Source organism: Scyliorhinus torazame, chromosome 7 (genome assembly GCF_047496885.1).
Source record: "Scyliorhinus torazame isolate Kashiwa2021f chromosome 7, sScyTor2.1, whole genome shotgun sequence".
Lineage (NCBI taxonomy): Eukaryota > Metazoa > Chordata > Chondrichthyes > Carcharhiniformes > Scyliorhinidae > Scyliorhinus > Scyliorhinus torazame.
Genome location: NC_092713.1, coordinates 109,146,344 through 109,163,968, shown reverse-complemented (window position 1 = coordinate 109,163,968; position 17,625 = coordinate 109,146,344). Strand labels below are relative to the sequence as shown.

General features: G+C 48.1%; 1 protein-coding gene across 3 annotated transcripts in view; it reads left to right on the top strand.

Annotated features, from left to right (window-relative positions):
- dhx9 (DEAH (Asp-Glu-Ala-His) box helicase 9) overlaps nt 1-17,625 on the top strand; it is a 133,440-nt gene that overhangs the window by 64,758 nt on the left and 51,057 nt on the right. For all 3 annotated transcript variants that reach the window (XM_072511240.1, XM_072511239.1, XM_072511241.1), the window contains 3 exons: nt 1,709-1,845; nt 2,799-2,888; nt 15,185-15,346. In XM_072511240.1, coding sequence (XP_072367341.1) covers nt 1,709-1,845; nt 2,799-2,888; nt 15,185-15,346 — 389 coding nt within the window. The remainder of the gene's footprint in view (nt 1-1,708; nt 1,846-2,798; nt 2,889-15,184; nt 15,347-17,625) is intronic.

The window sequence follows — 17,625 nt, the reverse complement described above, 5'->3', positions numbered from 1 at the left end:
CAATCGCGCTGGCTGCAGCATACCGAACTTCACCCCTTTCCGATGGAGCACCGCCTTAGCCCGATTAAAACCAGCTCTCTTCTTGGCCACCTCTACACTCCAGTCCTGGTAAATTCGGATATCCGTGTTCTCCCACCTGCTGCTCCGCTCTTTCTTGGCCCATCTCAAGACACACTCTCTGTCCATACAGCGGTGAAACCTCACCACTACAGCCCTTGGCGGCTCGTTGGCCTTGGGTCTCCTTGCCAGGACCCGGTGCGCCCCATCTAGCTCCAGGGGCCTCGGGAAGGCTCCCGCGCCCATCAGCGAATTGAGCATCGTGCTCACAGATGCCCCGGCATCGGGCCCCTCCACTCCTTCAGGGAGACCCAGAATCCGAAGATTCTTCCTCCTCGACCTATTCTCTAGGTCCTCAAATCTTTCCGCCCACCTCTTGTGCAGCGCCTCGTGTGCTTCCACCTTCACCGCCAGGCCCAAGATCTCGTCCTCGTTCTCCGAGGCTTTTTGTCACACCTCTCGGATCGCCGCCCCTTGGGCCTTCTGGGTCTCCACGAGCTTCTCAATCGCCGCCTTCATTGGCGCCAGCATTTTGGTTTTCAGCTCCTCAAAGCAGCGTTTAAGAAGCTCCTGCGACCACTGCGCCCATGCTGCTTGGTCTCCACCCGCCGCCATCTTGCTTTTTCTCCCTCTCACTTTTCACTGCTCCACGATCCCTTTTTTCACCGCTCCACTCCTGGTCCAATCCATATACTGTCGGGGGGACCTTGCTGTCACCTTCCCACACTGGAAGCCGTCGAACAAGTGCCCTTCTAGAGAGCCCAAAAGTCCGTTCCCGGCGGGAGCTGCCGAACATGCGACCTATCCAGGCATGGCCGCAACCGGAAGTCAGATTGCTAGCTTTTTAAAGACACATTGTATGCTTGGTAAATGTTTTACATTGAAAAGGTGACTATCTGAATACATAACAATTATGCCAACGATCGTGGCTAATCCATACAAGTCCTGGCTAGTTTATCAGTTGTCATTATTGTTTGGCTCGGCTTTACTTGAATCTTCATTCCTTTTACCAGCTGAACATTTGCAGGTGGGTGGAATTTAGTAAAGTAAGCAGTGTTCATTGAAAGGTTACAGGTTTAGTTTACAATAGTTAGGATGGTGAGTTCCACATGAACATTTTTTTAAAAAAATGTTTTCGTTGACATTAAAAATGAACTTATTGTATAATTTACGAGGGCAGTTTCTGATTGTAGAAGAATATGGTGGGTGACATGCATGAACATTCACATGCTGATTATCCTGAAGTATTCAGAAAAATAGTCACCGCAATTTTATAGCCCAGCAATTGGAATCTTCGAGCATCTTGTGTTTTTTTTTAATAAAGTATTTTGTGTCTTTTCTATGCAAATTTAGAGTACTCAATTATTTTTTTTCAAATTAAGGGGCAATTTAGCACGGCCAATCCACCTACCCTGCACATCTTTGGGTGTAGGGCTGAGATCAAGCATGGGTCCTCAGTGCTGTGAGGCAGCAGTGCTAACCACTGTGCCCTGTGCCGCCCAATCTTCAAACAACTTGTTGCACAGCGATTTTTATTCGTCTTTAAGTTATTAGATTGTGCAACTTATGGAAGTGCATAAGCTGCATAAATAATATTGCACAATTCATGCTGAAAGATGAATTAAAGCTTTATTGCTTCATTCCTCTTAAGAAATCACAGCTCGTGAACATGGTTCAAATAAGAAACTGGCTGCACAGTCCTGTGCACTGTCATTGGTTAGGCAGCTTTACCATTTGGGGGTGTTCGAAGCTTTCAGTGGGCACACAAAGAAAAAGGAAACAGAAAAGGTGAGTAATTTAATATATTGGATGTTTCATGACCACATGTTACTATATTGCAAGGTAAAATACTATTTTATGAGTAAATTTGATTTAATCAAATTTTTTGTGATGGTTGTTTGAATTGTTTTGTGATGCCATAAATTGACTGACAAGATACCAATTATAAAACTCCCACATTAACTCAATAGTTTTAACAATACTTGAGCAGACAAAGGAATGCCACATTCGATTATCTTATCAATCCAAAGTTCCTTTTTCAGTTCAGTAGAAGACGCATAGTAGTGAGCTTTCTTGTCTCCTGATTAGGGAATAAAATGGATCCTGTTCCTGATCATTATCCACTAGCCCCAGCAATAAGTGTAAATGTTGAATGAGTATCGGAAAATATTCATTTATGAAGATTTCTGTGTTTGAATATCTTGTTACACATGAGGACTGACTGTAGATGAGATACTGGAGGATGCTCAGCACCCATGGATTATTGTGCCTGTCATGAGTTCATGTATTTAGGAAAAAATAAGCCAGTGTAGGGGAAATAAATATTCCCTGCAGTGCCTTCAAGGCAAAGGTAGGCAGCTGTGGATGAGGTGGAATAGTATTTTCAGTATGAAGCACTTCATTTCCCTCTTCCAAGAAATTATAGTTAATGCCAAGTCCCAGATCTAAGCATTTTGAAATTTCATGACTTCTGAGCACCGTGAGGGGCATTCTGATCAGCATTATTCTCACATAAATGTGCTACAGTCTCTATCTGCAAATCACTCTGCAATGTCCAATGAGGATTAGTTAGATTTTGGGTTCTGGATCCATCCAAATGTTTAGCACTTGTGAAGTAACGGTAGGAAACTAGTGCTATCTGGAATGGTTTTCTGTAACTTGTTTCTCTGAGTCGTATTCGTTTTAAGTTAAACATATGTTAACTTATGAGAAGATTTTAAAGTTTTTGTCATTTATTTTAGGTGGAACCATATGATCTAAATATTGCCAGTGACTTGGAACGTCAGCTTGAAACTGTTGTAAATGATTTGGGATTACAGCTTGTACCACCAGTAAGTATTCATAATTATGTATGATTTGGAATATATTGGTAATATTGAGGGGAGAGAAAATGGTCGAGTGTCCTCATTACTAATTAGTGTGAGATATTGTACTAATGTTGCCCGTTGTTTATTTTCTATATGGTAAAATTTACTTGTTTTGATACTGCTCGAAGCAGTGGTGCCACAAATTGGAGGACCATTGGAATTTTAAAAATGCACAGGCTGCTTTCATTTCGTAAACTTATTTCTGTACATTTTTAAGGGAAATCATTTATAGGATTTGTTTAAAACTGTTATCGAGCCTATTATCTCTATCCGCTACCGTTGCTTCTCAGCAAATGCCTCATTTTGTTAGCTTGATTGCTCTAAAATTTGCTGTATTGTAAATTCTTGGTTACACTAAAAGAGTTTGGGATGTACCACGAGTCAGTGAAGCTTTTTTCTTTGCTGAAACTATGGGGAAAATATCTCCTATCGTGATATAGTTCATGCCTGGAGATAAATTTGATGCGTCTATCTCCCTTTAGTGAATCAGCACTGTTTTAAACTGGAATAGTATTGAAATCGAGGGGGGGGGGCTCTGTCAATGTACCCCTACCCACGTCGCATAGTTCGCGTGTGAGAGACTCCCGAGCGATTCTCCGAGGACCGGTGAATCACGGGAGCGGCACCGGTCCCGATTTCCGGGTTGTGACGACCATTCTCCGCCACTGCGCCGAATGCGATTTCGGCTCGGAGAATCCAGCCCAAGGTTTTTTTAGGCTCTTCCCACAGCATTATTTGGGATTCCTCGTGTCTTGGCCAGCATTTTATCATTTAACTGACACCTTAAAAACATATGAGCTGGTCATTTATTTTACTGCTGATTGTGGGGTCTTGCTGTGCACAAATTGGTTTTCATAGCTCCTAAATGACGCTGACTGCTTCAAAAGTACCTCATCAGCTGTAAAGTGCTTTTGGCCATCCTGATGCGGTAATAAATAAATCCTTGACCAGTCTGTTCATGAAAACTGCCAAGCTATCTCCAATTTCGCTTTCATGAACCTTAATCGGGTGTCACCTCCCGAATCTTTTCCAGTTGCTTCATGTTTGAACTTATCTAAGCATGTATCTGCCCCTGCCACAACACTAAAATCAAAAGTCACAAATAATATCCTATGACTTGCTGTCTTTATCAACTTTTCACATGGATGATCGCACCATCCATCTCCAATGTCCCTCTTGTAGCCAGTTAAAATGGCTAACTCCCGATTTAAAATGGCGAACGGCAAAGGCTGGTGGGAAAGTCAGCCAGCAGGACACAAACGAGCAGTTGCAGGTTGACTGTGTATTCACCTCTGGGAAGGCCAGACAAGATCGATACCAGTAACCATCAGCACAACAAAACACCAACCATCTGCATATTAATGAGCAATCCCCGGGAACAGTGAGCAACATTTAGATACATAAAGCCAACCCAGACTCGTTGACGCCAGCAGAAGCCTACACAAAGGGAGATGAATGACCACCTCAGGACAACCCATCGATCAGGGAACCGCTCCAGCATTGGAGAAAATCGAACCAAGTGATTGGGACAAAGTCCAATCACTTGGAAACAGGTACAGGGTCCACCCCGAAAGGTGGGAAGCCCCTGGGGACTATAAGAATAGAGGCCAAGTTCAAATCAGCCCTTTGCTCCTCTTCTTGACCGGGTCACTCAGCAACGCGAACCAACCCTTGACAGTGACCGGTCCAGCCACCGCAGCTACCTAGTAAATCTTACTTCAACGCTTGCTACGAGATAGGTGCTCCTAGCTACCAATCTGTACCAACTTCGAATCCCGCAGGTTCAGAACCCGAACGAAAGGCCATTCGTTTCCCTGACCTGGTGGGCCAGTTCCAAGTTAAGTATTGGCCTGTTAGTTGTAGGAAGTAGCTTAGACGTAGAATTTATGCATGAGTAGTGATTACTGTGTATAATAAATGTGCTTTGATTTAAATCTTACTAAGCGGTGTATTGGATTATTGATCATCACTCGAACTTGAACCACGTGGCGGTATCATGAAGATACCTGGCGACTCAAGAGCAAAGGTGATAAAACAGAGCAATTAAACTAAGGCAAAAGTTAGCAACACTTCCATTTTCTCGCCGAGTGGCCTTTGTTTTATTCTTGCCAATCCAATCTCCAGCAATGGCTTGCCTTCCCAACATTATCCCCTATTGCCTCTGGAGTCGAGCAAGGACATTGTGTTGACCCCTTTTATTTGTCATCTACATGCTGCCCCTTGGTGACATTCTTCACCTGAAGGCAGGACATCAAGCTCCACGTGTATGCTGAAAAATACCCAGCTCTATTTCTGCACCACAACTTGCTGTGCAATTTCCTCCAGTTAAATGATGGGGAGATCAAAATGATTAATCTTGGCTCCTGCCACAAGCTCTGTACCCTTGCCAATTATTCCACCTCTTCTCTTTGGGCGAAACAAATTGCAGCCTCTCCATCCGATTTGGCTCCATCATGGAAAAATGCCTTTTTCTTTCTCCATAACCTGTGCTGTTTCTACCCCCTCCCTCAGCATGTTCGTTGCTGAAATCTGTTCTCACCTCTCTAATTGCTTATCCCACTGCTTTCTACTGTCCATCCTCCATAAGTTTGGGGTAAGCAAAAGCTCTGCTGCCCATATCCTAATCAGCACCAAGTGTTGTTCAGCCATCACCCCTTGCTGACTTACATTGGCACATGATCCATCAACGCATCGCATTTAAAATTCTCATTCTCCTGTTCAAAGCCCTTTGTGGTTTTGCCCCTCCCTTTTTCTGTAATCGCCAAACTTCCGAGAACTCCCTTATCATTCTGGTCTCTTAAGTTGAACCTTCAGCTATGTAGGCCTAAATATCTGGAATTCCCCTCCTAAAAAATGCCCTCTTCCCATTGCTCTTGTTTTTCCTTTACACTAGAATCATAGAATTTACAGTGCAGAAAGAGGCCATTCGGCCCATCGAGTCTGCACTGGCCCTTGAAAAGAGCACCCGACCCAAGCCCACACCTCCACCCTATCCCTGTAACCCAGTAATGCTACCCAAAGCTTTTGGACACTAAGGGCAATTTAGCATGGCCAATCCACCTAACCTGCATAGCTTTGGACTGCGGGAGGAAACCTAAGCACCCGGAGGAAAACCCACGCGCACACTGGGAGAACGTGCAGACTCCGCACAGACAGTGACCCAAGCTGGGAATCGAACCTGGGACCCTGGAGCTGTGAAGCAACTGTGCTACCGTGTTGCTCACTACTCAAAGCCTTTCTCATACTTTTTATTTTTTATTTTAATTTTTTTTTTTTTTAATTCTACGTTTTCACATTTTCCTTCAAAAATTTACACCCCACCCACAAACAGTAAATGGTAACAAATATAAAATCAATCCCCTTAACAATACCAATGATCCCATCCTCCCACCACCCCAAACAACGGCCCACCTGTCAATATATGCAGCCAATAAACCAAACCCTCCCACGGTGGAAACAAAAAACAAAAGAGAAAAAGAAAAAGGAGTCCGGGACCGCCCATGGTCACCATTGACCTATAGAGTCCACTCCCCTTTTCTCCCCCCCTACACTCAACGCCATCCAGCCTCTGAAAGAGTACCATACATGATACCCAAGAGTTGTACCCCCCCCCCCCCAAAGTCTCCAGCTCCTCCCGTCCACTGCCTCTTGTAAAACTCCTCCTCCCAACCTCTGTTCCTTCCCCCCCCCAACTTTCCACCCCAGCGGGACCACTCGGACCCTGTTCTGCCAGGCTCCGATGGCCGCAGCCCCTCTCCCCACCTCGCGCCCGTTCACTGGCCGGCTTAAACCGGCCCGTGTGGAGGCCCCCGCCAGGGTCCCTTTCCCCCTTGCCCGGCCCTTGGAAAGCCCAGAAATCCCCTTTTAGCGCACAAACCCTGCATATCCACCTACACCCCAAAGAGCCCTCATTTCGAGTGAAAGTCCCATCACTTCCCTTGTCCAAATATATACATGAGGTTACATCGGCACATGGCCATTTCTCAATTTGTCAGTTCTGCCACAGTCCTTCTGCCTTCGCAAACTCCTCCGCTGCTTCCGCCGTTCCAAAATAAAGTCCCTGAGCTTATAAGTCACCCTCAGCTTTGCTGGATATACAATGCCGCACTGCACCTTGCTAATGTACAGTGCCCTCTTCACCCGGTTGAAGGCAGCCCGCCTCCTCGCCAGCTCCACCGTAAAGTCCTGGTATACACGTATACCAGCTTCAGCCCACTGCACCACCTGCTTCTGCTTGGCCCAGCTCAGGACCTTCTCCTTCACACTGTTCCTACGGAAGCACAGAGTCACTGCCCATGGCGGCTCACTCGCCTTTGGTACAGGCCTCCATGACCGATGAGCACGATCCAGTTCATATCAGGAGGGATCCTCCCCCTTCCCCAATAGCTTTGCCAGCATCGCGGCAAAATACTCAGTCGGCCTCGGTCCTTCAACTCCTTCGGGCAGCCTCACAATCCTCATATTCTGTCGCCTGGATCTGTTTTCCAGGTCTTCCATTTTTCCTCGCAGATCCTTGTTAGTGTCCATCACCTTCCGCATCTCCTTCCCCATCGAGGCAAGTTGATCACCGTGCTGCAATAACATCTCCTCCACTTCCTTCAGCGCCTCCCCTTGCTCTCGCACCTCTGCCACTGCGCTCGCCACCGCCGTCATCACCGGGGAAATTGCCTTCTCCACCAGCGCACTCAAAACCTCCCTCATCTCCTTCCTCACCATCTCCATCCATTTCGCGAACTGCTTTTCGAATTCCGCAGCCATCACCTTAGTTATTCCTTCAGCCGTAAGCACTGCGGCCTCCCCTGGTGCTCCAGCCTCCATTTTCTATACTTTAAAAAAAAATATATATATGTTATTGAAAATTTTTGGTCAACCAACACAGTACATTGTGCATCCTTTACACAATATTATAACAACACAAATAACAATGACCTATTTTATAAACAGAAAATGAATAAATAATAAATAAAAATGAAAACTAACCCTAATTGGCAACTGCCTTATCACAAGTAACACCCCCCCCCCCCCGATCCTGGGCTGCTGCTGCTGCCTTCTTTTTTCCATTCCATCTATCTTTCTGCGAGGTATTCGACGAAAGGTTGCCACCGCCTGGTGAACCCTTGAGCCGACCCCCTTAGGACGAACTTAATCCGCTCTAGCTTTATAAACCCTGCCATGTCATTTATCCAGGTCTCCACCCCCGGGGGCTTGGCTTCTTTCCACATTAGCAATATCCTACGCCGGGCTACTAGGGACGCAAAGGCCAAAACATCGGCCTCTCTCGCCTCCTGCACTCCCGGCTCTTGTGCAACCCCAAATATAGCCAACCCCCAGCTTGGTTCGACCCGGACCCCCACTACTTTTGAAAGCACCTTTGTCACCCCCATCCAAAACCCCTGTAGTGCCGGGCATGACCAAAACATATGGGTATGATTCGCTGGGCTTCTCGAGCACCTCGCACACCCATCCTCCACCCCAAAAAATTTACTGAGCCGTGCTCCAGTCATATGCGCCCTGTGTAATACCTTAAACTGAATCAGGCTTAGCCTGGCACACGAGGACGACGAGTTTACCCTGCTTAGGGCATCTGCCCACAGCCCCTCCTCGATCTCCTCCCCCAGCTCTTCTTCCCATTTCCCTTTCAGTTCATCTACCACAGTCTCCCCTTCGTCCCTCATTTCCCTATATATATCTGACACCTTACCATCCCCCACCCATGTCTTTGAGATCACTCTGTCCTGCACCTCTTGTGTCGGGAGCTGCGGGAATTCCCTCACCTGTTGCCTCGCAAAAGCCCTCAGTTGCATATACCTGAATGCATTCCCTTGGGGCAACCCATATTTCTCGGTCAGCGCTCCCAGACTCGCGAACTTCCCATCCACAAACAGATCTTTCAGTTGCGTTATTCCTGCTCTTTGCCACATTCCATATCCCCCATCCATTCCCCCCGGGGCAAACCTATGGTCGTTTCTTATCGGGGACCCCCCCAAGGCTCAAGTCTTTCCCCTATGCCGTCTCCAAATCTTCAGAGTAGCCACCACCACCGGGCTTGTGGTGTACTTCCTCGGTGAGAACGGCAATGGGGCTGTCGCCATAGCCTGTAGGCTAGTCCCCCTACAGGACGCCCTCTCTAATCTCTTCCACGCTGCTCCCTCCTCCTCTCCCATCCACTTACTCACCATTGAAATATTAGCGGCCCAATAATACTCACTTAGGCTCGGTAGTGCCAGCCCCCCCCTATCCCTGCTACGCTGTAAGAATCCCTTCCTCACTCTCGGGGTCTTCCCGGCCCACACAAAACCCATGATGCTCTTTTCGATCCTTTTAAAGAAAGCCTTCGTGATCACCACCGGGAGGCACTGGAACACAAAAGGGAATCTCGGGAGGACCACCATCTTAACCGCCTGCACCCTCCCTGCCAGTGACAGGGATACCATATCCCATCTCTTGAAATCCTCCTCCATTTGTTCCACCAACCGCGTTAAATTTAACCTATGCAATGTGCCCCAATTCTTGGCTATCTGGATCCCCAGGTAACGAAAGTCCCTTGTTACCTTCCTCAACGGTAGGTCCTCTATTTCTCTACTCTGCTCCCCTGGATGCACCACAAACAACTCACTTTTCCCCATGTTCAATTTATACCCTGAAAAATCCCCAAACTCCCCAAGTATCCGCATTATTTCTGGCATCCCCTCCGCCGGGTCTGCCAGATATAGTAACAAATCGTCCGCATACAAAGATACCCGGTGTTCTTCTCCTCCTCTAAGTACTCCCCTCCACTTCTTGGAACCCCTCAACGCTATCGCCAGGGGCTCAATCGCCAGTGCAAACAATAATGGGGACAGAGGGCATCCCTGCCTTGTCCCTCTATGGAGCCGAAAATATTCAGATCCCCGTCCATTCGTGACCACGCTCGCCATCGGGGCCCTATACAACAGCTGCACCCATCTAACATACCCCTCTCCAAAACCAAATCTCCTCAACACCTCCCACAAATAATCCCACTCCACTCTATCAAATGCTTTCTCGGCATCCATCGCCACTACTATCTCCGTTTCCCCCTCTGGTGGGGGCATCATCATTACCCCTAACAAACTCCGTATATTCGTGTTCAGCTGTCTCCCCTTCACAAACCCAGTTTGGTCCTCGTGGACCACCCCCGGGACACATTCCTCTATTCTCATTGCCATTACCTTGGCCAGGATCTTGGCATCTACATTTAGGAGGGAAATAGGTCTATAGGACCCGCATTGTAGCGGGTCCTTTTCCTTCTTTAAGAGAAGCGATATCGTTGCTTCAGACATAGTCGGGGGCAGTTGTCCCCTTTCCTTTGCCTCGTTAAAGGTCCTCGTCAATACCGGGGCGAGCAAGTCCACATATTTTCTATAGAATTCGACTGGGAATCCATCCGGTCCCGGGGCCTTTCCCGCCTGCATGCTCCTAATTCCTTTCACCACTTCTTCTACCTCGATCTGTGCTCCCAGTCCCACCCTTTCCTGCTCTTCCACCTTGGGAAATTCCAGCCGATCCAAGAAGCCCATCATTCTCTCCCTCCCATCCGGGGGTTGAGCTTCATATAATTTTTTATAAAATGTCTTGAACACTCCATTCACTCTCTCCGCTCCCCGCTCCATCTCTCCTTCCTCATCCCTCACTGCCCCTATTTCCCTCGCTGCTCCCCTTTTCCTCAATTGGTGTGCCAGCAACCTGCTCGCCTTCTCCCCATATTCGTACTGTACACCCTGTGCCTTCCTCCATTGTGCCTCTGCAGTGCCCGTAGTCAGCAAGTCAAATTCTACATGTAGCCTTTGCCTTTCCCTGTACAGTCCCTCCTCCGGTGCTTCCGCATATTGTCTGTCCACCCTCAAAAGTTCTTGCAGCAACTGCTCCCGTTCCTTACTCTCCTGCTTCCCTTTATGTGCCCTTATTGATATCAGCTCCCCTCTAACCACCGCCTTCAGCGCCTCCCAGACCACACCCACCTGGACCTCCCCATTATCATTGAGTTCCAAGTACTTTTCAATGCACCCCCTCACCCTTAGACACACCCCCTCATCTGCCATTAGTCCCATGTCCATTCTCCAGGGTGGGCGCCCTCCTGTTTCCTCCCCTATCTCCAAGTCCACCCAGTGTGGAGCGTGATCCTAAATGGCTATAGCCGTATACTCCGTTCCCCTCACCTTCGGGATCAACGCTCTTCCCAGCACAAAAAAGTCTATTCGCGAGTAGACTTTATGGACATAGGAGAAAAACGAGAACTCCTTACTCCTAGGTCTGCTAAATTTCCACGGGTCTACACCTCCCATCTGCTCCATAAAATCTTTAAGTACCTTGGCTGCTGCCGGCCTCCTTCCAGTCCTGGACTTCGACCTATCCAGCCCTGGTTCCAACACCGTATTAAAATCTCCCCCCATTATCAGCTTTCCCATCTCTAGGTCCGGAATGCGTCCTAGCATCCGCCTCATAAAATTGGCATCATCCCAGTTCGAGGCATATACGTTTACCAAAACCACCGTCTCCCCCTGTAGTTTGCCACTCACCATCACGTATCTGCCCCCGTTATCCGCCACCATAGTCTTTGCCTCGAACATTACCCGCTTCCCCACTAATATAGCCACCCCCCTGTTTTTCGCATCTAGCCCCGAATGGAACACCTGCCCCACCCATCCTTTGCGTAGCCTAACCTGGTCTATCAGTTTCAGGTGCGTTTCCTGTAACATAACCACATCAGTTTCTTAAGGTGTGCAAGTACCCGTGCCCTCTTTATCGGCCCGTTCAGCCCTCTCACGTTCCACGTGATCAGCCGGGTTGGGGGGCTTCCTACCCCCCCCTTGTCGATTAGCCATCCCCTTTTTCCAGCTCCTCACCCGGTTCCCACGCAGCTGTATCTCCCCCAGGCGGTGCCTCCCCTCCCATACCAGCTCCCCCCTCTCCCCAGCAGTAGCAACCCAGTAATTCCCCCTCCCATCCCCCCCGCTAGATCCCCCGCTAGCGTAATTACTCCCCCCATGTTGCTCCCAGAAGTCAGCAAACTCTGGCCGACCTCGGCTTCCCCCCCGTGACCTCGGCTCGCACCGTGCGACGCCCCCTCCTTCCTGCTTCTCTATTCCCGCCATGATTATCATAGCGCGGGAACCAAGCCCGTGCTTCTCCCTTGGCCCCGCCCCCAATGGCCAACGCCCCATCTCCTCCACCTCCCCTCCTCCCCCATCACCACCTGTGGAAGAGAGAAAAGTGACCACATCGCAGGATTAGTACATAAAACTCCTCTTTCCCTCCTTTTTAACCCCCACATTCGCCCCACCACTTTGTTCAAACGTTCTTTTTAATAACCCGCTCATTCCAGTTTTTCTTCCACAATAAAAGTCTACGCTTCATCCGCCGTCTCAAAGTAGTGGTGCCTTCCTCGATATGTGACCCACAGTCTTGCCGGTTGCAGCATTCCAAATTTTATCTTCTTTTTATGAAGCACCGCCTTGGCCCGATTAAAGCTCTCCCTCCTTCTCGCCACCTCCGCACTCCAGTCTTGATAAACGCGGATCACCGTGTTCTCCCATTTACTGCTCCGAGTTTTCTTTGCCCATCTAAGGACCATTTCTCTATCCTTAAAACGGAGGAATCTCACCACTATGGCTCTGGGAATTTCTCCTGCTCTCGGTCCTCGCGCCATCACTCGGTATGCTCCCTCCACCTCCGACGGACCCGCCGGGGCCTCCGCTCCCATTAACGTGTGCAGCATCGTGCTCACATATGCCCCGACGTCCACTCCCTCCGCACCTTCAGGAAGACCAAGAATCCTCAGGTTGTTCCTCCTTGCATTGTTCTCCAGTGCCTCCAACCTTTCCACACATCGTTTCTGATGTGCCTCATGCATCTCCGTCTTCACCACCAGGCCCTGTATGTCGTCCTCATTCTCGGCTGCCTTTGCCTTCACGACCCGAAGCTCCCGCTCCTGGGTCTTTTGTTCCTCCTTTAGCCCTTCGATCGCCTGTAGCATCGGGGCCAACAGCTCTTTCTTCATTTCCTTTTTGAGCTCTTCCACACAGCATTTCAAGAACCCTTGTTGTTCAGGGCCCCATGTTAAACTGCCACCTTCCGACGCCATCTTGGTTTTTGCTTGCCTTCCGCTGTTCTAAAGGATCCACTGCAATCCGGCCACTTTCTCCTCCTTTTTTCATCCGTATCCAGGGGGGATTCCCTTCTGGTTTACCGCACAGTGTTTTTAGCCGTCAAAATTGCCGTTGGGGCTCCTATCAAGAGCCCAAAAGTCCGTTTCACCGGGAGCTGCCGAAACGTGCGACACAACTGGTCATCGCCGCACCCGGAAGTCCTCCATTTTCTTTACTGACCCCGTGGTGACATTTCCACTCCCCAACGGACTTTCAGACGCTTTTTTCACGGCCATTTTTTTGTTGGTCTTCGACATTCTTCTCCTCTGTGTTGTCTCCCGACTTTTACTGCCTTCGATGGCCCAAGGACCGGGCGTTAACCCCCGACAATGCCGTTCCCGAACGGGAGCCCTCCATACGCGTGGCTGCCTCCTGCCCGCCGTCACCGGAAGTCCGCCTTTCTCCTACTTAAGTGATTAGTCACCCCATTTCTCCAGCATAATATCACCACAATATTTCTTCCTTTGGCTTTATGTCAAATTTGGCTGATTCCAAAGCACTTTACAGAAGTGTAATGTTTTCCAACATTAAAGACACAGATCAATGTAGGTTGTTATTTCAGTGTTCGATTTTGTTCTGTGGGAAAGCAATTGAACATTGAAATGTTAGACTATGTAGTCAGAATGATGATCAGTCACAGATTAGGATGCCCTCGTACGAACGGGATATGGCGCTCGGCTCATTGATCGACAGTTCCAAAGCGCCACAGCAGAAAACCGCACCGACCTCCTTAGAAGACAAACACGGGGGCACCACGGTGGCGCAGTGGCTAGCACTGCAGCCTCACGGCGCCGAGGTCCCACGTTCAATCCCGGCTCTGGGTCACTGTCCATGTGGAGTTTGCACATTCTTCCCGTATTTGTGTGGGTTTCGCCCCCACAACCCAAAAGATGTGCAGGGTAGGTGGATTGGCCACGCTAAATTGCCCATTAATTGGAAGAAAATGAATTGGGTATTCTAAATTTTTTTAAAAAGAAGACCAATACGGGACACAACTGACAGGGTACCCTTCGTCATCTAGTACTTCCCCGGAGCGGAGAAACTACAACATCATCTTCGCAGCCTTCAACACGTCATCGATGAAGACTAACGTCTTGCCACGGTCATCCCCACACCCCCACTACTTGCCTTCAAACAACTGCACAACCTCAAAAACCCATTGTTGGCAGCAAACTGCACAACCTTCAGAACAGCGACCACATACCACACAACTCTGCCATGGCAATCTCTACAAGACGTGCCAGATCATCGACATGGGTACCACCATTACACGTGAGAACACCACCCACCAGGTATGTAGTACATACTCGTGCGACTCGGCCAAAGCGTGGTACATTGGCGAGACCATGCAGACGCTGTGACAATGGATGAACGGACATCGCGTGACAATCGTCAGGCAGGAATGTTCCCTTCCAATTGGGGAACACTTCAGCAGTCAAGGGCATTCAGCCTCTGATCTCCAGGTAAGCGTTCTCCAAGGCGGCCTTCAGGACAAGCAGCAACGCAGAATCGCTGAGCAGGAACTTGTAGCCAAGTTCCACACACATGAGTATGGCCACAACCGGGACCTTGGATTCATGCTGCATTACATTCACCTCCCACCATCTGGTTTGGGCGTGTGAAATCCTACCAACTGTCCTGGCTTGAGGCAATTCACACCCCTTTAACCTGGGGTTACCCCTCTCTTTGGCTCTGTAAATACTTAATTACCTGCAAATGCTTGGATTCAAAGTATCGTCCTGCATCTTTGACTTTGTCCATATAAATGTTTCTGGAACCTACCTCTTCATTCACCTGAGGAAGGAGCAGTGCTCCGAAAGCTAGTGATTTGAAACAGACCTGTTGGACTTTAACCTGGTGTTGTAAGACTTCTTACTGTGCTCACCGCAGTCCAATGCTGGCATCTCCACATCATAGTCACAGATTGATCACTAGCTTGGTTTGGTTGTCTGATTGTTTTCCGTCATTTCTGAGGATTGATTTGAGAAACTACTTGTGTGTGATTATGGTAAACAAAATAATGTTGAGAGTACAATTTGAGTGTGCGATCTTTGCACATGCATTCATTTAATTTGCAATCATTTGATTCTATAGCCCGAAGACCCTGATAATCCAGTTTCACTCACTGTTGGAAAGCTTGCCCATTTCGAGCCATCAATTCGACAGAACTTTGCAGGAGTTGTACCATGGTCACCTCCACAAGTCAACTGGAATCCTTGGACCAGTAGCAATATTGATGAAGGGCCTCTTGCGTATGTAAGTGATTCCAGAAAATGGAGTAACTGTTGTCAGAAACTTGGGACTTGTAAAATCCACAATTGTATAGCTCATAAGTATACCAGCACAATGGATATAATTTTCAAAAATGGTTTGTGATCTCATAAAATGGGTGTGAGGAGCAATGTTCTTTCTAAATTTTTTTTGTTGCTGTGAATAGTTCTATTTTTGTCCATGGATTGCTTGCATTTTAAAAGTCACCTGAACTACCACAAATTTATGAGCAAACTGTTTATTCCTATGCTTTGTACCTTTCTGATTGCTGCACATCCATTCTACCTTTTCTCGCTCTTTGGTCCCTTTCTACCCCTGCTTACACATCCCTCACATGGACTGCTGGGTTAACTTAAAAGTGGGGAGGATGCACAGAGTTTGACAGTCTGGGACAAGATCACGCACAAACTTAAAAATCCATTCATCTCACCAGATGAAAGGAAACTCATGATATGGTGTCTTTTCCATTATCTTTTTTTAATATAAATTTAGAGTACCCAATTATTATCTTTCCAATTAAGGGGCAATTTAGCGTGGCCAATCCACCTAACTTCCACATCTTTGGGTTGTGGATGCGAAGCCCACGCAGACACTGGGAGAATGTGTAAACTCCACACGGCCAGTGACGTAGGGCTGGGATTCGAACCCGGGTCCTCAGCACCGTAGTCCCAGTGCTAACCACTGCACCACGTGCCAACCTTTTCCATTATCTGTTGAACTGTATAGTGTCAGTTAATTTGCCAGTTTCCAGGCTGGCATTTTATTTATTTAGCGAATGCAAATCACTGAACAGAAGCCACCCAATTTGCTGGGTTTAAAGTAATTAGTCTACCATTTTGTCTGTAGAGGGGGACACTCCTTGATAACGTGTAGCATTCTTTGTGCCTCGCCACAAGTCTAAGGGATTTGCACTGGTACACCAGCAGTGGAGGTTAGCTGCACAGGGGATCCTGGTCTGCCCTGGACCTGTTTGGCAAAGACCATTATTGCTGTGGTAGTTTAAAGCCATGGGCTAGATTCTCCGCCCCACTGCGTCACATTTCTGCTTCACCCCGCCGGCGGGATGCTCCGTTACGCTGGCTGGTCCCCCGAAGCCCACGTATCTACCCTATCCCCGTAACCCAGTAATCCCCACTTAACATTTTTTGGACACTAAGGGCATTTTAGCATGGCCAATCCATCTTTGGACTGTGGGAGGAAACCGGAGCACCCGGAGGAAACCCACGCAGACACGGGCAGAAAGTGCAGACTCCGCAAAGACAGTGACCCAGCCGGGATTCGAACCTGGGACCCTGGAGCTGTGAAGCAACTGTGCTAACCACTATGCTACCGTGCTGCCCCTGTTATGTGCAGGGAAGTACTGGCAAGTGAGAGGAGAAGATTCAGATTTTGAAAGACTGATGGGTGAAAAACCCCTTTTGAGGTTGAGACCCCAAAGTCAGTTATTAACTTACAACTGATTCCCAATGAAAAGACTATGTTGCTGTACCTGATACCCCATTAAGAACATGGCAAAAACCCATAAGGCTGTCAGCATTCTGAATAGCATCTCCTAGGAGTATCCAGTACTGAATAAAACAAGCAGTTTGTTGCTATTGCCCTTCATGACAACCTACATGTGCAAAGTTGGACTTTACAGTCTCTCAAAGGTGGAGACGGCACAAAGGAACTTGCCAAAGTCTGCACCTGATGTGCACATTGCCCTCTCCTCCTGTGAACCTGTTTGAAGTGAGATTGAGAGGACAAAGCAGGCTCCCCTTTCGCATTAAAGGTAAATGAATGTGGCATGTGTCTCCAATGTGGGCCAGCGTTGGTCCTGATGGTTGGCTGGTTGGTAAAAGGGGTCCAGGGAAGAAACAATTGAAAATCACTGCTCCAGGGGTTCTGGTCCCTTGCCCTGCTCCTTCCTTTCTGCCTGTCTCAGTGCATGTTGCTTCTTTCGCACACATGTCCTCTTCCCCTACACTCAAGATTTTTACCTTTCCAACCACAGATTCCCTTTCTCCTGCACTCACTACTTGTGCAATCATGGTTGCACTTCCATGCTCTCTCTCACCATTTTCAATTTTGCTATTGCTGTTTGATTGTCAGACCTGCCTCCTCTTTGGGCTCGCTATTGTTAATGTTCTGTTTATTTCAGTATGTAGTATGTTCCTTATTACTGCATGCCATGCAAGCACATACCTTCGGCGGAAATTGGTGGGCACAACATTTTGTTCAGCAAATGTGAAGTCCATTGGGATAAAAATTTGTTACAGAAACTA